General features: G+C 35.8%; 1 protein-coding gene across 3 annotated transcripts in view; it reads right to left on the bottom strand.

Annotated features, from left to right (window-relative positions):
- DOP1A (DOP1 leucine zipper like protein A) overlaps positions 1–22,362 on the bottom strand; it is a 110,330-nt gene that overhangs the window by 73,734 nt on the left and 14,234 nt on the right. For 2 of the 3 annotated variants that reach the window (XM_082633289.1, XM_082633288.1), the window contains exons 1-4: positions 13,029–13,233; positions 9,954–10,135; positions 3,430–3,600; positions 966–1,155 (exon numbers count right to left, since the gene is read on the bottom strand). In XM_082633289.1, coding sequence (XP_082489415.1) covers positions 966–1,155; positions 3,430–3,600; positions 9,954–10,135; positions 13,029–13,166 — 681 coding nt within the window. In that variant the 5' untranslated portion in view covers positions 13,167–13,233. Of the gene's footprint in view, positions 1–965; positions 1,156–3,429; positions 3,601–9,953; positions 10,136–13,028; positions 13,234–22,362 lie in introns of those variants that run through there. The other variant, XM_082633287.1, reaches the window with a different exon arrangement.

Here is a 22,362-nt window from a genome sequence, read left to right as displayed (position 1 = left end):
TAACGTTCTGCAAAAAGCACAATCTATAGGAATAGAAAATAGATCATTGTTTACAAGGACTTGGGAGTGTAGGGGAATGAGAGTGACTACGAAGGGACAGAAAAGAACTTTTTGGGGTGATGTAAATGTTCTCTATCTTGATTTTATAGTATGTATATGTGTATATAGTATGTATAGTATACTATAGTATGTATAGTATGTGTGAATTTGACAAATGACTGTATGTATTTGTCAAATTCATACAACTGTACACATGAGTTAATTTCAGTGCATGTTAATTACACTTTAATACATATAACCAAAAATCTGTATAAAACTCTGTCATTTCATAATCATATGGGGAAAAAGTAAAGGATGATTAATCACAACCTTTTTTTTTAAACATTTCGAAATGACCCTTAAGGGATTCTGTGTTTGTCACTCCTTGCTCATGTTAAGATAGAGCACTCTACAGAGATAAAAGGTTTCCTTCTGCTCTTAATTTTGAAGTTAAAAAGTATAAGCAAACAATCAATGTGAATGTTTTCAACTATCTTTCACTATCTGCTTTAGTAATACATTATTTTGCATAAAGCCCATACAGAATCTGGCTATCACTTTGTCTAAAATCTGTCTTTCCTATAAAGAAATCTATGATCCAACAGAAGGTACACTTCGGGATAATATAATGTGGCTATGTTAACAATGGTCTAATCAGTTAGCAAGATGGTAATAAAGACCATTTATTTGCTTGAATAACAGATAATAAAGATAACATATAAATAACAATTCCTTTTCCATGAAAAAAAATTTGTAGGTTTTCAAAAAAATAATTAGCGACTATTTTGGTCTTTAAGTTTCCTTGATGAAAAATGTAAGCTCCATGAAAACAGGAACTTCATTCGTGGCACGATTCTCAATATCTGGAATTTTGTGTCTGGCTATAAAGAAGTATGAGTTAAATGAGCAACCACATGTATACCTACCATTAGCTCAATATCACTGCCAATTATATAAAGCTGATCTTCCATGGAAAGCTTCCTGTTCAAATGGGCGAGAACATACGTGATTCCAGGTAAACGCACAGCAGGACTGGTTAGAAGACTACCCCAGAGGGCACTGTAGAATGCCGACTGGTCCACTGCAGTAGCAACCTTCTCCAATAATGTGTTTGTTCTGAGGTACAAAATAAAGTGGTCGAAAAAGGGAAATATTTAGTTTCATGATGTTAAACACAAATCTTTATCCTGTCCCAGAACGTACGAAAGCATTCCTGCCGTAGTCATATGTTCCACACATGGGAAGAAGCATACACGTCAGAGTCAGAGAACTGAGTGCAAGTCCTGGCTCTCCCAATTACTAGCTGTGTAATCTGGGGAAATCACCTAGTCTTTCTTCAGTTCAGTTTCCTCATCCGTAAAATGAAGATGACAACAAAAACACCACCACCAGTCCCATCTGCCTCAGTGGGTTGTTGAACCCACATACGTTATAGTTAATAATAATCCTATGGCAGAACATATCTTCTGTTGATTTTCTACAAAATTGTAAAGGCTATTTCTAAATATTTCCTTCTCTTTGAAATCACATTATGTAATTCACTATTTCAATGAATTATCCTATGAAAAAATCAGAGATGCATTATTGCTTTATTAAGAACTGCATTTAAAGAGTAATTACCTTTCATTTGTTTTAAACATAAGGTAAACAATGCAATACACAAAAATTATTACATTGCTGTATAGCAGATTCAGAATCAAGAGAATCTGATGACGAGTTCTACTGTTAACTTACTATGTGATTTAATACTAACACTGTAATCCCGTCTAGCCTCAATTTACCTATGCATTAAAAGAACATGTTTTCATATCATTTTATAGAACTTGTGTGAAATAACTGGCAAAACGTATTGCTATGGTCTGAATGTTTATGTCCCCTGAAAATTTATACATTAAAACCCTGATCCCCCAAAGTGATGGTATTAGAATGCGGAACCTTTGGGAGGTGCTTAAGTCATGAGGGTGGAGCTCTCATGCATGAGATTAGTGTTCTTATGAAAGAAATACCACCAGAGCTCCAAAGTCCCTTCCAGTAGATGAGGATATAGGGAAAAGGCTCCAGCTATGAACCAGGCAGAAGGCTCTCATCAGAGCATGGTCATGTTGGCACCTTGATTTTGGACTCCTAGCCTCAAGAACTGTGAGAAATAAATTTCTGAACTTTTGCATTTCTGAATATTTCTAAATTTCTGAAAATAAATTTCTACCTAGTCTGTGGTATTTTGTTACAACAGCCCAAAAGACTACGGCACATAACAAGATTAAATCATAGAAATACCACAGTCATGAAGATCATTATTCAATTTCTACATTAAATTTTTAATTATAACTAGCAGATTTATAAAATGGTATTCATTGTATGCTTCCCTTAGGAGAATTAATAAAACAATTTAAAACAAGACTGATTTATAAACTTAATAAAATAATCTCATATTGTGTTTCTAAAATTTTAAGCAAGTAAGTAAAAAAGTTAATAAAAGTAAATGATAAGTTTTGAGGACTAAAGTATTTTTTCTCAAAGTAGTTTATAAGAGTAATCCAATATTTTCAGGATTAGATTCTTACAGCATTATGGGAGCAGATGAAATACAATAAAAGAGTAGCTGGTCAATGCACTGGAATAAATTATTTAAATTTAAATCATTACGTGTACTCATAAAGAAAGTTTGGCATTTTCTTTTCATGCCACCTTAATTCATAATTTCCTTTTTGGTAAGAATATCAGTAACAGAGATACTAAAGATACTTAACGTTACCCTGCATTGTCTACCACTATTAACTTCCAAAGAAATAATAGGCTCCAAAACAGATCAAATCATTTTCTTTGAAGAGTTAAAATATCAAGAGTATCATGTCAATATGTTGGTGCTAGGCTATTTTCCACCATTAACAATTTAAAAATTGATGGTACATGGCCCCATTTCCCATTCTTTTTATTAATTTAAATGTCCTATCTATTGTACAATTATTTTAAATTATGGGTCACAAATTTTTGAGTGATTTTTATGTGCTAGACACTAGACTAAGTGATATTGAAATATTATAGTAACACAATGAAATAGGTTATGCTTTTTTATACATGAGAAAACTCAATAAAGTTGAGAAATGTTGAAAAAGCTTTCCTAAGCTCACACAGTATCTGTCAAACTAGGATTTGAACCCAGTCCATCTACCTTCCAAGTCTGTGCTCTTATTACTCAGCTAAATTTTCAGTGTGATACACAAACTAGACACACTACAATAATTTTTTTGCTATAAAAATCTTCAGGTGATAGACTGAGGTGTCAAGAATAATTAGCTTTTGTGATGTTAATATTACTGATTTAAGGATGCTTGCTGACAAATCCATGGCTTTGATTACTTAGCTGCAGCAATAACAGTACTATCATACCTCTCATAGTACTCTGATCCTTCTTCTAAGCCAGGAAGAATACCAGTTAGCAATCCTTGCAGACCAGGCTTCAGTGTTTTACCCAAAGGCAGATAATATATCTCATACAAACTTAGCAATGTTGGTTTCACCGACATGGCAGCATTTGCAAGAAGAGGAAATAGTCCAGAACTGTTTTAAAAAATAAAAATAAAAGTGGGGGATAAAATAACTATAAAATATTAATTCATATGTACCAACATGTGTGTATAAATCTTTTTAAAATGAAATAATGTTATACTGCTCAGCTTAAAATGGTATCCTGTATAGTGGTGCCTTCTATATCCATTAAACCAACCCAGGTCTCTCACCTGAGCTTCATACTCATAAACCCAGTGTCCACCTAGCTGTTTCACAAAGCCTTCAAATTTCACGATTCGTAAACAGAGTTCCCTCTCTCCCCCTGCCCCAAATCCTGATCCTTCCCCTGTAATTTCCATTTCAAAATATGGCATCAGCATCCATCTGGTTGACCAAAAGCTATACATCTTGGAGTGATCCTTGACCCTTTTAAAAAAATCTACTTCAAATCGGAATCAATTACTAAGTTTTCTCTCCAAGCCATTCTCCTAGATATTTTTTGAATATAATAAATTCTCTCCATCTCCATCAGATAGCTCCTTAGAACAGACCACCAAGATATCTCAATCATCATCTCTCAATCATCATGTCTTACCAAGTACTGCTTCAGGACAGCCCTGAAGCAGCTGTTCTTAATAAAACCTTTCACTGGTTGCCTGCTGCCTTTAAGATATAGTCTAAATGCTTAATGTGGCTTTTAACATCTTGCTACTACATACCTCTATACAGACCACGTATGCTCACCAGTATCACTCCTGCACCCTCTGCTCCAGCTACACTGAAGAATTCCTCTCAAGTTCATTTTAGAACTTTCCACACCCTTGTTAGTGAGCAGGCCTTCGCACATGCTGCTCTGAAAGATACAATTCCTGCTCCCTTACTTAAAACCTCCTTGTTGTCTGGATGATTCCTAGGACTCAGGAACTCAGCCTAAGCTGTTTCCTTGAGGAGACTGTCTCCTAATTAGACTGGGTTAGGCTCCCTATTTGATGTTCCCATAGAACCTAACACTTATTCTAATAAGTAATTATGTTCTTACTAACAGTAAGTAATTTTATTGCTATGATAATAATAAGTAATGCTAGGGACTTTCCTGGCAGTCCAGTGGTTAAGACTCTGCGCTTCCACTGCAGGGGGCAAGGGTCTGATCCCTGGTTGGGGAACTAAGATTGCACATGCCACACAGTGTAGCCAAAACAAACAAACAAAAAAAGTAATGCTATTCCTTGAAGCAGCAAAAGGAAACATCTACAAAGTAAAAAGACAACCTACAGAATGGGAAAAAATTTGCAAACCATATATCTGATAAAGGGTTAATATCTAAAACACATAAAGAACTTGTACAAGTCAATAGCAAACAAACAAATAACCTAATTACAAAATGGGCAAAGGACCTGAATAGACTTTTCTCCAAAGAAGATACATGAATGGTCAACAGGTACTTGAAAAGATGCTCAACATCACTAGTCAACAGGGAAATGCATATTAAAACCACAGTGAGATAACATCTCATGCCTGGCAGAAGGGCCATCATCAAAAAGACAAGATATAACAAATGCTGGTGTGGAGACAAGGGAACCCCTGTGCACTGCTGGAGGGGTTGCAAATTGGTACAGTCACTATAGAAAACAGTATGGAGATTCCTCAAAAGATTAAAAATTCCACTTCTGGGAATATATTCAAAGGTAAAAAAAACACTAACTCAAAAAGAATCCCCATGTTCATAGCAGCATTATTTACAATAGCCAAGACATGGAAACAACCTAGGTGTCCACTGATGGATGAATAAAGAAGTTGTGTGTATGTGTATACACACACACAGACACACATAGACACACATACACAATGGAATATTATTCAGCCATAAAATGAGGAAATCCTACCATTTGCAACCACATGGATGGGTCTTTAAGGTATTATACTGAGATAAGTCAGACAGAAAAAGACATACCGTATGATCTCACTTATAGGTGGAATCTTAAAACAAACCAAACCAAAACAAAAAAACACCCAAACTCATAGAAAAAGAGATCAAATTTGTGGTTACAAGAGGCAATGGTAGAGGGAGGGGGAATTAGAAGAAGGTGGTCAAAAGGTACCAATTTCCAGTTATAAGATAATTGAGTACTAAGAATGTAATGTAAAACATGATGACTACAGTTAACACTGCTATATGATATACAGGAAAGTTGTAACAGAGTAAATTCCAAGAGTGCTCATCATAAGGAGAAAATTTTTTTTCCTTTATTCTTTTCTTCTTTCTTTTCTTTTTATTGTATCTATATGAAAAGATGATGTTAGCTGAACCTATTGCGGTAATCATTTCACAGTATATGTAAATCAAACCATCATGCTGTTCACCTTAAACTTATACAGTGAGGAATGTCAATTATTTATCAATAAAACTGGGGGGGGGAGAGTAATTCTAATAGATAATTCTGTAATATCAGAAAGCAAGAGACCATCTCTTTTTATTTCTGTATCCTAAATCCTTAACACCAAGTCCTGCACTTGCAAAGTGCTTAACAAATGAATTAAGAATCTGTCTTGTTCCTACTTTATACAGAAAACAGAGGTCATCTAGTGGGAATTTCCTCAACTCGCCACTTTCCTGACTTCAATTTTAGGTACAGTGTGACTTAAAGCTACAGTAGTAACCTCTTCAAAGCTACCTTGCCCCAGGGCCCAAGGTCTCCCTTTGCCAGGGCCCTGCTTTATCTACCATCCCTTTCCTTTCCTGTAATTTCTTTCTTCCTCCACTGATAATTGTGCTTAAATCTTTCCTATGACTCTAAAAAGAGAACAAATTACAACAACAAAATCCCCAAACTTTATCTTAACTACCTCCTGGCTTGAAGCTGCCTTCCTACTTCAACTTTTGGGGGGAAAAAAAAGCACTTCTCCCAATTTACCACCTCCCAGCTGACCTTCAATCATGATACTTCTACCTGCTCTACTGAAGCTGTTCTCCATACTGTCACCAATCTCTACTAATTGCCAGATTTGATGGTCTATTTTCAGTCCCTACTCTTTCATTTGCCAGTAGTATTTGATACTATTCACCACAACTTTCTCTTGAAATTCTTTCCCCTTTTGGCTTCAGGTGAGCTCTGTCTCCTGGTACATTTTCTATCTCTGATTCTTCTTGTTCCTTTTCAATGACTACTTTCCTCCACCTGCTCTTTAAATAATGTGACTCCTTAAGTATTCACAGAATGGTCTCATTCCTTTTCCCTCTTTATTATTATGGGTGATATCAATCATTCTCTGGCTTCAACTGCCACCTGAACACTAACTGCTCTAAAATCTCTCTAGCCTGAAGTCTGGGTTTGTATTATCAAAAGTTTATTTTACATATCCAGTTAATATTTTATGCTGCTCAAACTACATGTCTAGCCTTCTTAGTAACAACTCTGTGTACTGTATCATATTAAAAAAATAAGTTTGAAGACACAATATGATATTTTATCATATAATAGGTTATAGAACTTTAAAAGTACTTGTATTTGTGTTAAAGCATAAACCTTGAGATTAACTTACTTAATAAAAAACAAAAAGTCCAACATTAATATAAACTTTAGTTTTTAAATTAGCTATACTTCTAAAAAATACAGAATAACAATTTTACTCCATAATGTATGTATATGTAAGAATGTCTGCCATGTTTAGACACGGTATTCTAGAATTAATTTATTATTCTTATATAGCATATTCCTAATAAAATTAGATATACTGCAACTTTGTAAAATAGCTGCTTCTTAAAGTAAACTTTCTGTTATTTAAGAGTTTAAAAAAGAGCAGGCATGAGTTATATAAGAAAAGTCTTGCCTTAAGGAAGGAATCTATCAGTTATTACATGTAACTGAGCAATTTTCAGCTTTTTATTAAAAAGTGCTGTTCCTTGGAATATAGTGTTTATTATTAGCATTAAAAATACCTATTACTGACTTTAGGTTCTATTTTTAAAACATCCATGCAGAATTTAAAGAAAGAGAAAACACATACACAGTAAAGTAGATCAATTAAGTTAAAAGTTTGTTTTTAAAAAGCCTAACAAAATTCATAAACTCATGACAAGACTAACCAGAGTAAAAAAGGATGTCTGCACCAATGTCACGAATGATAGAGGAAAATTGGATATGCACATGCAAAAGAATGAAATTAGACTCCTATCTTACACCACTTACAAAAGTTAACTCCAAATGGATTAAAGACTTATATATAAGGCCTGAAACCATAAAATATACAGGAAACATAGAGGAAAACATAGAGAAAATCTCCCTGACACTGGCCTTGGCAATGATTTTTTTGGATAAGAAAACTAAAGCAAAGGCAACAAAAGCAAAAATAAACAAGTGTGACTACATCAAACTAAAATGGAAGAGAGGATAAGATATGGGGAAGCCAGAATGAAAAGTTCTAACATATGTTTAATCATAGTTCCAAAAAAGGAAGAGGGAATACATGGAGTAAAGTCAATTTAAAGAGACTCCAGAATTGATGAAAGGTATTGATTTACAGATTTTAAAATCCCAATGAATCCCAACCAGGATAAAGAAAAAGATATCTACCTCTAAATACATCACAGTAAAACTGCAAAGTACTAATGACAAAGATGTAGAAGTAAATACGCAAGACTTCCCTGAGCTGATATTTGATCAGAGACCTGGATTAAAGCATTACAGGGTGAGGAAAACAAAGAAAATGAGGAAGAATAATCAGAGACCTATGTTGTCAGAATGGAGTAAACTGGGTAGAAAGCGGTAGGAGTTAAGAGGTCACTGACACAGACTGGGCCAAAGTATATAAAGCCTTAAAAGCCATAGTAAGGGCTTTAAATTCTATTTTTAAGTGACAGGAGGAAGTCAATGGAGGTTTTTAACAGAGGAATGATACTATCTATTCAATGTATTAAAAAGTTTACTCTGATACTATGTGGAGAAAAGGGTGTAAGAGAATAAGAACAGATGTTATATGAATATTCAGAGGCCGGTAACAAAGACCAGGCTAGAGATAATGATTACTTAGTGTGGATGCTGCCAACAAGGGTAGAGAGAGGTAGATGTATTTGGAACATGGAACAATAGTTAACATGTACTGAGTACTTATTACATGCTGTATATTGTTCTAAGCACTTTACATATATTAACTCTCTTAATTCTGTTAACAATACCATGAAATTGATCATCTTATTCCCATTTATGCAGATGAGAATACATACAGAGAGAAGTGAAGAAAATGGCTGAAGATCACAGAGCCAGTTAGCTGTAAATATGAGTTGTCTGACTCCACTGCCTCTGCTCTTAACCACCATGAGATAGAACTCTTAGCGACAGAATGTTCATGACAGGAAGGAGAATATGGGCAAAGAAAACAAGACGTCAAGTGTAAGTCTGAGATTTCAGGTGTAAATGGATGGACGGTGGTGCCATTTACTGAGCTTTAGCGCACTGCAGATGGCCAGGTTTATGGGAGAAGGTGAGGTTAGTTTGGAGCAGGTTGCCTTTCAGTTGCCTTTAAAGATCCACACTGAGGTGGAGAGTAAGCCAGGAGTTTAAAGCAGAAGTCAGCACTAGTGATACCAAGTTGGGAGTCTGCACATAAAAGATAAATCATGGCTTGGATAAGCATGCCCAAGGAGAGAATATAAAGTGAAAACATTAGGTACAGGACTAAGCAAGCCTTAAGGAACTCCATATGTAGAGTTTAGGGAAAGGAGAAAAGGCCGGTAAAGGAGATTGAGAAAGTAACAAAACTGGAGAATGCAGTATAACAGAAGGCAAGAGAAAAAGACTATTTTAAGTAGAGAATGGTCAACTATGTTGAAAGGTGCTAAGAGATCAGGTATCTATTTTTTCTCAGGGTAGTTCTCTAGCTTAAAAACATAGAATGTACTGTAGTCTCAACAATTTTGAAAAAAAAAATAAACTTTTCAAAAATGACATCTGAGAAGGAAAAATTTCTTATATTAAGAAATATTGGGGACTTCACTGGTAGCCCAGTGGGTAAGATTCCACGTTCCCAATGCAGGGGGCCCGGGTTCGATCCCTGGTCAGGGAACTAGATTCTACATGCATGCTGCAACTAGAGTCCGCATGCCACAACTAAGAGTACGCATGCTGCAACTAAAAGATCCTGAATGCCGCAGTGAAGATCCCGCATGCTGCTACTAAGGCCTGGCACAGCCAAAATAAATAAATAAATAAATCTTAAAAAAAAAAGAAAGAAAGAAAGAAACACTGTAAATTTTTCTGAAGTACTTATTTATCAAAATATTTAAGACTGGCATCTGAAAACTTTCATCATTAAGGACTTTTCAATTTTTTACCTTTTACTGCAAAAAGCATAAAATAGCTAAAAATACTTTTTACTTACATGCAAATAGATAATAAAATTATTCTCACCTATATAAAAAAAGATCTTTGGCAAGTCGCTTAGGTCCAATGATTTTGAAGATAATTTCATATGTTTCAAGTGCCTTCCGATGAACTCCACCTGGTAATGCTGGATGTAGACATTGAGCTAGGCGTTTGCCTATGGTCAGCTTTTTGGGTACTACTTGGTACTTTGCATTATTTTGTAAAACCTTGAAGAAAACATTTTAATTCAGTTGAGAGAAAATATTACATTTCATTTTATTTCCATTTTCTAGCATAGTATTACCAAAAATCCTTATAGGACTTCTTTACACTCTGAAAAAATTACAGAGGATGTCAAAAAACTTTTGTTTTTGTCAGTTACATCTGTCAATACTGGATTTAAAATTAAAACTGAGGATTTAAAAATATTTATTAATTTGTTAAAAAAAAACTCACTACGTGTTAACAGAAATAACATTTTTATGAAAAATAACAATACTTCCCAAAACAAATTTGTTGAGAAGAAAGGCACTGTTTTAGATGTCTGCAAATCTTTAATGTCAGTCAGCCTTCAACCTATTTTTGATACACTGTTTGAAATACATGAAGAAAATCGAACCTCAACGTAGATACTGTGTTGGAAGAGGAACAACCACTGCTGTACTATATCATATTATAGCAAGTAATTCTAGTGCTAACAAGAACATACATGAGATTATAATTGCCCATTTGCTTTTACCAATCTCCCAATTGGGCCAAATGCATGTTGCTGTATCTATTCAGCTACTACATTTCTTTAGAGATGATGGTCAAGGCAGAATTTATAGAAGAAGATGCTATCTCACAAATCACTCAAAGGAGATTAATTATTTAAGTGATAAAAGACTTGCAAATGCAGTTCTTCACAGTATTATGGCAAAATGCTGATAGAATACTAGAAAATGAACACTCAGAATGAATACATTATAATAGCCTAGAACTGGAATTTAGATGAAACACAAAAGAAGTCCTTTATTTTAAAAAATAAAGAACTGAGGTTAAAATATATAAAATGAATGATCTGCCAAAGGCAGTACAGAAGAGAAGCACTAGATTTTCCATTTCATAAAAAAAGCGGAGGGTCTGAGGTCCACTTAGATATAACATTTTCAGTGTTCTTCCCACTACAAGCCTTCAATCCAGTTTTAAATAGGATGTAACGAATGTAAATAAAATTAGACCTACGAACGCAAAGCAAATCAAGGGCACAACACTAATAAGACGTCAACTACAAAACATTTTTATTTTTTGAAACTAGCTGCCTTCCATTTCTAGAATATTACTTTCAATTTTGGATGAAGGAGCAAAGAATCAATATTTACATATATTTTAAAGAAAAGTATAATTATTACCAGAAGTACTTCTGTAGAAGGAAACTTAATGATGTGTAACACGAAATGCCTCCATAAAGAAATTCTACTGATACCAAATATATTTTTTTTTAAAAAGCAAAACATAGCACTATTTTCTAAAAGCATTTGAGTTAGAAAACTTTTATGAGGTATAATAATTTAGTATATTAATAAATAATAAAATTTTATATTAAAACATATTTAGACCATCTTCAACATATTTATATATATATATAACCCTTGCCTTGTTTCACCATGATTTTAGGTAAGTTTCACCAATGCCTTGTATATCCTATGTTATATTATCTGGATACAGTGAAATCTGTTTTCATGAATACTGATTAAGTATAAAAAACTAATTATGTACTTAATTAGGCAAATTAATTTCCACAATGAATTGCTTTTACACGTAGTTCCTAATAAATCTTCAGAAAGAGACCCTTCAGGACAAGAAAGAACCTAACTACCTTTAAACAAACTCATATTTTTGGATGCAATTTCTTGGGGATATTGTAAAAGTTCTGAGAATTTATCAAACCTCAAATGATAAATGTTAGAAGTTAACATGTCAAACAGAAGTTTGTGCATCTAATTTTTTATTTTATTATTTTATTTTATTTTATTTTTTTGCGGTACGCGGGCCTCTCACTGTTGTGGCCTCTGTCGTTGTGGAGCACAGGCTCTGGACGTGCAGGCTCAGCGGCCACGGCTCACGGGCCAAGCCGCTCTGCGGCATGTGGGATCTTCCCAGACCGGGGCACGAACCCGTGTCCCCTGCATCGTCAGGTGGACTCTCAACCACTGCGCCACCAGGGAAGCCCTGTGCATCTAATTTTAAGATAAATCCTTGGCATTGGAAATGAAGGCTTTTCTTTTTAAGATATCAGGGCAATTATCTATAGTATGAGGTTGAAAACTAGTGTTCTTGGTATGTATTTTAAGACAAATTTCTTTCCTAATAATTGTATGCTAAAACTGTTTGATGTTAAAATAGTTACCGGAAGAGCTCGCCCTTCCTATCTGCTCCTCTAGTCCACTTAATATTTAGTAGCATTTGTATTCAATAACAGCTATTAAAAACAAACCCCAAAAGCCCCCAAAATAAAAACTATGTGTGTGAAGTCAGAAAATTTTGATCTAAGTTAAAAAAAAAAAGGGGTCAAAATTTAAAGCTACAAGTTGATCAGTGATGCCACCACAATAACAGTGGATAACGACCAGACACGTGAAGAAGGATCATTCAAGGCCGAGCTCCAAGGCCTAAGCAACAGCTTGTCACTTTTGTAAAAAGTACTGACTATAACTAAGAACCGCCTGGACATAAAATGTTTTCTTAATGCTACATACCATTTGGAAAGGACACAGCAGTTACTGCTTTCCACATGCAATTTTTCATTTTGCTGCTAGGAACTCCAGAACTATATCTGATGCTCATTTACAGAAACTTATTAACCTTCATGGTTAGCATATTTGCTTCCTAGTCTTGTGTTTATAGGTAAGAAAGGAATAACTATATTTTTCAAGTACTGTTGTGGTTTTGGCCTCAAAAAAAAAAAAGTCTGACTATATAGGCATGCAACTCATGAAGTAAAATAGTAGAGTCAAAAGTAATTCTGAGGTTTAGCTAAGTTTTTAAATTCTTTACTTCGAGGTTGAGAGAAATTCAGTAAATACAGATGCAGATTTCTGATTTTTACTCCATTTTATGAAATGAGTAAGACAGACATACCTTATTAAGTTTTCCAAGTGCCGATATCAAATCTGCCCATTCACTGGAGTATTCAAAATTCTTTAGTGCTTTATCAATTGCAGCTACATAGTTTCTGTATTTGGAGTCACTCAATAACTCCAGCTCTTCTGTGTTCATCCTCCCACAGCGTCCCACTAGAGGCAAATTCCAAAGTCATGTAAAATCATCACCTACAAAAAAAGTCTGCAGGAGGAACCAAAGTTACAAAGTAAAGTATTAAAATGGGTTCAGAGTTAATGGCTAACTTTAAAATGTTTCTTGAGTTAGAAGTGATCAAAACTTCAGTCAGCTAGTATGCAGGTTCATGGAAGTATTCAAAGACAGCTTCAAAGATAACTACTCATGTGTTCCTTTCTAGGAACTGGAAAAATGGCTGTGAGGACTTAGGGATTTATAAAGGAGGAAATATTCCTGTACTTATTTCAATTTAGAAATCATGTTATTTCTTTGTCATATTTGCTGATATAACATTCTGCTACACATACTCCTCTACTTTGTTTTGATCCTAAAATGCACTGACTGGTTATATTAGAAACATCAAGGACATTAAAATAATAACAACAACAACAATAGGAAAAAGAAAAAGAAATGAATGACTTGGAGATCATCTTATTTTATTAAGCAATAATGGGCATATAGTATGAAAGAACATAAGCTGTTTGGAATTAAGAAAACTTTTAATAAAACTGACGAGTATATGAGGTAGTTTAAAATATGTCCGCAAATTCTTTGATATTACTTAAAAAAACACACTGCCTAATTCTCCAGCCCTGTGAGCTGGATTCTGGGACTCAATTCTAACGAAAATAGTAAGGCAGAAGTGACAATTTGTAATGGCCAAGAATAGGTCATAAAAGCACTTCAGCTTCCTCCCTGCTCTCTCTCTTAGATCACTAGATCTGGGGGAAGTCAGCTGCCACATCACGAGGACACTTCAAGGAACCTTATGGAGAGGTTTCTGTGGTAAGGAACTGAGGCTTTCTGCCTACAGCCACGTGAATGAGCCACCTTAGAAGCAGATCCTTCATCCGTAAGAAAGCCTTGATTTGACTGCAGTACCAATTGACATCTTGACTGATTTCACGAGAGATCCTGAGCCAGAACTACATAGCTAAGTCTCTCAAATTCATGACCTAGAGAAATTTGGTTGTTTTAGGCCACTGAGTTGGGGAGTAATTTGTTACACAGCAATAGAATAGATAACTAATATGCAGTAGTAACAAGGAATTGAGGCTCAACTTAAAAATCAATGTGGGGACTGCACTGGTGGCACAGCGGTTAAGAATCCGCCTGCCAATGCAGGGGACACCGGTTTGATCCCTGGTCTGGGAAGATCCCACATGCCGCAGAGCAACTAAGCCCATGTGCCACAACTACTGAGCCTGCGTTCTAGAGCCTGCAAGCCACAACTACTGAGCCCATGTGCCACAACTACTGAAGCCTGTGTGCCTAGAGCCCGTGTTCCACAAGAGAAACCACTGCAATGAGAAGCCCGCACACCACAATGAAGAGTAGCCCCCATCGCCTCAACTAGAGAAAGCCCGTGTGCAGTGATGAAGACCTAACGCAGCCATAAATAAATAAATAAATAAATAAAAATTAATGTGGCCTCTCCACCTTTTTGGTGTCCTATCTGACTTTTAACTTTGCACCCTTCCCTAGAGCTGGGTTTGTGGATCTGCAGAAGGATCTAAGAACTAGCCAATACAATTAAATGAGGGTTAAAAAGTCTTTTACCAAATGGCTTTGGGATAACTGGATATTCATATGTAGAAGAATGAAGTGGACTCCTTCCTCACAACTATACAAAAATCAACTCAAAATGAATCATAGATCTAAATGTAACAGCTAGAACTCTAAAACTCTTAGAAGAAAGTACAGGAATAAATCCTCAAGGCCTAGAGCTAGGTTTTCTTAGGAGTTCTCAGAAATAACACTAAAAGCTGCATAAGCAATATAAACACAAGCAAGGAGAAAATAAACCGGACTTCATCAAAATTAAAAACCTTTCTCTGCTTCAAAAGATACCATCAACAAAGTGAAAAGACAACTGACAGAATGGAAGAAAATATATCTCCCGTATTTCTGATAAGGGATCTGAACTAGATATATAAAGAACTCTTACAAGTCAATAATAAAAGGACAAATAACTTTGAAATGGGCAAAGAATATGAATAGACATTTCTCTGAAGATACACAAATGTCCAAAAAGTCCATGAAGTGATACTCAACATCATTAAGTATCAGGGAAATGCAAATCAGAACCACAAGATACTTCATACACACTAGGATGGCTATAATAAAAAAGACAATAATAAGTATTGGTAAAGATATGGAGAAACTGGAACACTTGTACACTGCTGGTGGGAATGTAAATTGGTGCAGCTGCTTTGGAAAACAGTCAGGCAGTTCTCAAAATGTTAAACATAGAATTACCATACAACTGAGCAATTCTACTCCTGGGTATGGTACACATACTCCAGAGAAATGAAAACATGTCCACACAAAAACCTGTACACGAATGTTCAAAGAAGCATTATTCATAATGGCCAAGAAGGGGAAACAACTCAAATGTCTATCAACTGATGTGTGGATAAATAAAAAACAATGAAATATTATTCAAGCATAAAAAGGAATGAAGTACTGTTACATACTATGATATGGATGAACCTTGAAAACATTCTAAGTGAAAGAAACCATGTATTTTATAATTCCATTTATATAAAATGTCCAGAATAGACAAGTCTTCAGGGATGGAAAGTAATTAGCTTTTGGTTAGGGTGGAAAGGGGAGTGAATTGGGGAGAAACAGAAAGCAACTCCTAATGAGAACAGGGTTTCTTTTGGAAATGACAAAAATGTTAAAATTAATTATAAGACCCACACACCTACAGTCAGTTCATCTTCTACAAAGGAGGCAAAAATACACAATGGGGAAAAAGTCTCTTCAGCAAGTGGTGCTGGGAAAGTTGGACGGCCGCATGTAAATCAATGAAGTTAGAACACACCCTATCAACATACACAAAAATAAATTCAAAATGGCTTAAAGACTTAAACATAAGACATGACACCATAAAACTCCTAGAAGAGATCATAGGCAAAACATTCTCTGACATAAATCGTACCAATGTTTTCTTAGGTCAGTCTCCAAGGCAATAGAAATAAAAGCAAAAATAAACAAATAGGACCTAATTAAACTAACAAGCTTTTGCAGAGCACAGAAAACCATAAAAAAACCCAAAAAGACAACCTATAGAATGGGAGAAAATATTTGCAAATGATGCGACTGACAGGGCTTTATTTCCAAAACATACAAACAGCTCATAGAACTTGACAACAAAAAAACAAACAACCCAATCAAAGTATGTACAGAAGACCTAAATAGACATTTCTCCAAAGAAGGAATACAAATGGCCAATAGGCACATGAAAAGATGCTCAACATCACTAGTTATTAGAGAAATGCAAATCAAAACTACAATGAGATATCACTTCACACCGGTCAGAATGGCCATCATTAAAAACTCCACAAGTAACAAATGCTGAAGAGGATGTGGAGAAAAGGGAACCCTCTTGCACTGTTGGTGGGAATGTAAGTTGGTGCAGCCACTATGGAAAACAGTATGGAGGTTCCTCTGAAAACTAAAAACAGAATTACCATATGATCCAGCAATTACACTCTTGGGCATGTATCCAGACAAAACTCTAATCCAAAAAGTTCATATGTTCATAGCAGCACTATTCACAACAGCCAAGACATGGAAACAACCTAAATGTCCATCGACAGGAGGAATGGATAAAGAAGATGTGGTATATATACAATGGAATTCTACTCAGCCATAAAAAAGAACAAAATAATGCCATTTGCAGCAACATGGATGCAACTAGAGATTATGTGAAGTCAGAAAGAGAAAGACAAATACCATATAATATCACTTATATGTGGAATCTAAAAGATGAGACAAATGAACCTATCTATGAAACAGGAACAGACTCACAGACATAGAGAACAGACTTGTGGTTGCCAAGGGGGAGGGGATTGGGGGAGAGTTGGAGTGGGAGGCTGGGGTTAGCAGATGTAAGCTATTATATATGGAATGGATAAACAACAAGCTCTACTGTATAGAACAGAGAACTATATTCAGTAGCCTATGATAAACCATAATGGAAAAGAATATAAATAATGTATATATAACTGAATCACTTTGCTGTACAGAAGAAATTAACACAACATTGTAAATCAACTATACTTCAGTAAAACAATTGTTTATAAGGATGGTTACACAGCTCTGTGAATGTACTGAAAACCACTAAATTAAACACTTTAAATAGGTGACTTGTATAGTATATGAATTATATCTCAGTAAAGGTATAGAGCTACATATATGTGTGTATATATAAGATATATATCTATATATGTAAGATATACACACATATATAGATATATGTATACATATAAAAATGGGCTTTAGGGATTTGTGCATTACCTCAAATTACATGCAAAATTTACATCTTAGATTTTATTGGGGAATAGCCTACTTTTATAATTTTCTCAAAAATAGTTTTTAAAGTAATCCTCAAAAAGGCTAAGAATCACTACCCTAGAGAATGTACTCTATATTGATAAAAACCTGTTTGCCTGAAAAAAGCTAAAAATCTCTTAATTTATTAAATCAAAACTTCCCTGGTTAAAGTTATGCCAAAAAGAAGCAATACGCACTTCCCAATTCTCGATCTCAACTCTTTAATCCATAAAAACAAAATCAGACAAATCCTAAATCCCGTCTTTGGAGAGAATATCACCTTAAATACAGAGTCACTTGACATATGAAATTATTCACTTCACTACACCATGTGCCAAGCAGTATGTTTGGATGCTGACTAGAGAGAATATACCTGATTTACTGATGCTTTTCCCATTGGGCATGGTGGGAGTGGAGAATAAAGTAAAGTGAATCCTTTAAGACAGTTAATCCACTTTTCTCTTTAAAACTGTGATTTTTTTTTTTTTTTTTTTTTTTGCGGTATGCGGGCCTCTCACTGCTGTGGCCTCTCCCGTTGCGGAGCACAGGCTCCAGACGCGCAGGCTCAGCGGCCATGGGTCACAGGCCCAGCCTCTCCACGGCATGTGGGATCTTCCCGGACCGGGGCACGAACCCGTGTCCCCTGCATCGGCAGGGGGACTCCCAACCACTGTGTCACCAGGGAAGCCCAAAACCACTGCGCCACCAGGGAAGCCCAAATATTTGACCCTTGGGGCTTAATAAGGTTTATGAGGAAAAAAACCCACTTTATAGTTATATCTTCATGGTCTAGACTCTCAAAGCAGCAAACTAAACATAAAGCAGTATTTTGAAGAACTACTCTGTGAAATCCAAGATGACTGTGAAATTTAAATAAGTGAATCAAAGATTATCTCAACTACCTTCCATTTCAAAATTGATTTTGTTTTATAGAAGAGTTGGATTTGTAATTCTTCTACTAGGGTAGAAGTCTTTGAGAGCAGGAACTATGTTTTATATATATTCGTATGCTGCAGAGCACATAACTTACAATAGTGAAGCTCAAGCTGGATTCATACAAAGTGGTTTAAGTGTAAGACTGGGAATAAATTAAAAATTCTGCAAGCTGTTTTATCATTAATCTATGGTTTCTAAAAATATTTAAAACTAGATTTAACCACAACTATAAACAAACACACTGCAATATGTGCTTCAGATACAAAAGGCTGACACACGAAAACATTTAAAGCTATAAAATTTGATAACTAATAAATATTAATACATAGTGAAATATGGAATGAAGGTTAGAATGAGCACAGACTAAAACATTTATAAAGCATTTATAATTTTTCTTCCGAAAAACCAGAGGAGAAAGAACTGCAAAACCAATTAAACTTGGGGGAAAAAATCAACTCGATTGGATTTTCTGAAGGTGTATAAAAACAGTATAAAATAGCTATAAATTCTAATTGATAAACCTAAGAATGTACTAGTGGTAGACAGAGTAAAGCACATGTATAAATTTTACTGACAGGGACATTTTTTTCCTTAGCAGTATTTCCAGTATAAGAGTTAACACATGTATTTTGAAGATATGCAATATTTTTGCATGGGGAAGATTAATCTGAAAATCAATTTACTAGTAATTTCTAACAATGAAAATATGAGTTATCTGTAATTGGGGTATTAATATAATTGTGAAGCTAAGTTACCTCAGTTTTCAGACATACTTTTTTTAATTTGGTATATATATATATATATATTAAAAAAAAATCCCAACCAATAATGACCAGCTAAGTTTCTGGGGTTTACAACTCTTGTACATGTTTACAGCTAAAAAAGTTGAGTCAGGTAAGAAATTTGGATTTTCTTATTTATTTAGCTAAAAAAATTCTAAATTCTTAAATATGATTAAAAAGAGTACATACAGGGCTTCCCTGGTGGCGCAGTGGTTGAGAGTCCGCCTGCCGATGCAGGGGACACGGGTTCGTGCCCCGGTCCGGGAAGATCCCACATGCCGCGGAGCGGCTGGGCCCGTGAACCATGGCCGCTGAGCCCGCGCGTCCGGAGCCTGTGCTCCGCAACGGGAGAGGCCACAACAGTGAGAGGCCCGCGTACGGCAAAAAAAAAAAAAAAGTACATACAGCATGGGACACATATAATACTAGGTAGAACATCAAAAGCAAAATCTTATGCTTCCTGCAGGAACTACTCAGTATTAACCAGTTCTAAAGATATACCTGGGGACTGTCCAAGTGTTCTACCACATCCCAAGGATGTATATGAATAAATTATTTAAAGCATCATGCAATGCAGGGGAAAAACCCTACTTGTTGATTATGAAAGAAACAGCACCTAAAAAATGCTATAAAGATGCTTTTTCCAAAATTTTTGACGAAACAAAAAATTATTAACCAGTAATTGTTACCATTTAACAAAGGAATGTGGCAATCATTGACAAATCTATTTCATTTTGATCAAAAGTTCTGAATTTCAATGTTGACACTTTCACTAAATAATCTTTAGCAAATCATTTATTTAACCAATTTATGAAGCTAGTTACTCCAGAAAATTAGTAACTTCCCTGGAGGGCTAACAATACAGATAGAAGAAAACACCTACCAGGTATTTCACAAATAGGTTAAGATCACCCACTAGAACCCTGATGTTCTGTACTTCCCCCAATCTGACCCAATCTCAAACCTTCAAATGGTATATATGCTAGGAAACTCCAAACACAGATCTTCAGCTTTTCTCTGCAGGTCCTGCCACCTGCTGGTCTTAAGTATATTCTAAGGATAAGACCTTCAAAGCAGCATCTTAGCTAACCTTATATTGTGCTTAACTAAATGCCAGGCACTGTTCAAATGCTTTGCATATTTAAATTCATTTAATCCTATTCGATCTTTTGAGGTATAGGTACTTACCATTATTATTGTCAACATTAACAGATAAAGAAACTGAGGCATAGAAATATACGTGACACAGTTAAATGGCAGAGGCAGGGATTTACACGTAAGCAACCTGGCTTTAGAGTTCTAACTGAACCACTGCTCTTCACTCTCATGGAGACTTTTTTCCTTCTTATACCCAATCCTACCTCAGGGCCAGGGAGTGAAGTGTCTTTCTTACTCCCATAACACTTACCTGGAAGTTCCAATTCTGTTGAGCTCAGTTATGCCTGAACCCAAGCACCTGAACATCGCCCGAGAAAAATTATACAACTAGGCTGACCAACTGCCCTTTAAATTGAGAAACACAAACCTCAAACACTCAACACTGTTCTAATCCACCACGTTTCCTTTATAACCTTACCTGCCTGACACAACTATTTCATACCTTCTCTTCTCAAAGCTCTAATACCACCTTTTCTCCATCACTGCTAAAGACCAAGCTTCAAATTGTGTAGGAAAACAGAAGAAAAAGGAACGCTCTTACAGTCCCTCCAACAAATCTACAAAGCTATCTCCACCTGTACCCACGTTCTCCACTTTCCCTCCTGCTCTGAGGAACAAAGGAGCCTCCTCCTTCTGCTGTGTTCTGGATTCCATCTCCTCTTGCCTTCTCAAGACTTTTCCCCAAGTGCTTTATTGGCTTTCTCTCCTCCCTCGGTACCAGTTTCTCCTCCTCTACAGGATCATGCTACATATAAGCGCCGGAATCTCTCCTGGCGAAAAACTAAAATTAACAGCCTCCCCTTCACCCCCACAGGCTCTCTGGCTACCAACCTATTTCTCTGTTCTCTATTACTACAAAACTTTTTGAAAGATTTCTCTATACTCACTATTCCACTCCCTTATCTCCTATTCACTCTTCAGCCCACTCAAAAATGCCTGACGCCGTCCCTCCAAGAAAACCACCCATGTAAAGGTCACCAGGAAAGTGACCAAAGGTCACTTCTCTAGCCCATCATCTTAATCAACTTCTCAGCAGCATTCAGTACTTTGTTCTTGGCTCTCAAGGTATGTTCTGACTTCTCTAATCAGCCTTTTTCAGTCTATGATGGCTTCTTTTCTCTATTCGAATTTTATTTTATTATTTTTTAAATGTTGAAGTACTTCAAGGCTCAATCAGGAGCTCTGCTCTCTTCTCTTCCTTGAGTTATCTCCTCTAGTTCTACAGTTTCAAATAGCATTTAACTGATATAGCCTAAATATATTACCACCTCTTCTATTATTTCCCCTTCTATTCTTCTAACTGGCTGGCGTCAACTCTAGCACGCCAATGAATCCTGCTTCTATTCTTGAGCGCTACTGTCCACAGAGAAGCCAGAGATCTTTTAAAATCACATTGTATCATTATGAGAACATCCAAACTCAAATACACCAACATGTTTTGCATTGCAGGGCATCTTGCATTTGCTATTCTCCAAACGCGGAAACTCTTAGGTCAACTCTTTGTGAGGCAAATTCCTTCCCATCTCCAAGTAATATCAAACCCTCAGAGAAGTCTTTCTCAAGTAGCCCACACTCGGCCCACAAGCTTAACATCTACTCTAGAATATCACGTGATTACCCTCCTAGCACTTATTACAATCTGAAATTATCCTATTTATTTGCTTGTTTCCTATCCGCCCTCCCTCACTGGAACGCAAATGTCATGAGATCAGGAGCCCTAAGGACTTGTTCATTCCTGTATCAGCAGTCCCATAAAAGTGACTAACACATAGTAGGCCCTCAAATGCTTTGAATAAATGAATTAGTCAATGTGAACACAGTTCACATACCATTTTCCTTTGTTTCTCTGAGAAAAGCTTCGTAGAAAACAGAATTAGTTCTATTTTTCTAACCAGCGTAGCCAACATGCACTCTTC

This window comes from Mesoplodon mirus (assembly GCF_964341445.2).
Source record: "Mesoplodon mirus genome assembly, chromosome: 10".
NCBI classification, from domain to species: domain Eukaryota; kingdom Metazoa; phylum Chordata; class Mammalia; order Artiodactyla; family Ziphiidae; genus Mesoplodon; species Mesoplodon mirus.
Note: the sequence above shows the minus strand (reverse complement) of the source record. Positions and strands in the feature narration are given on the sequence as shown.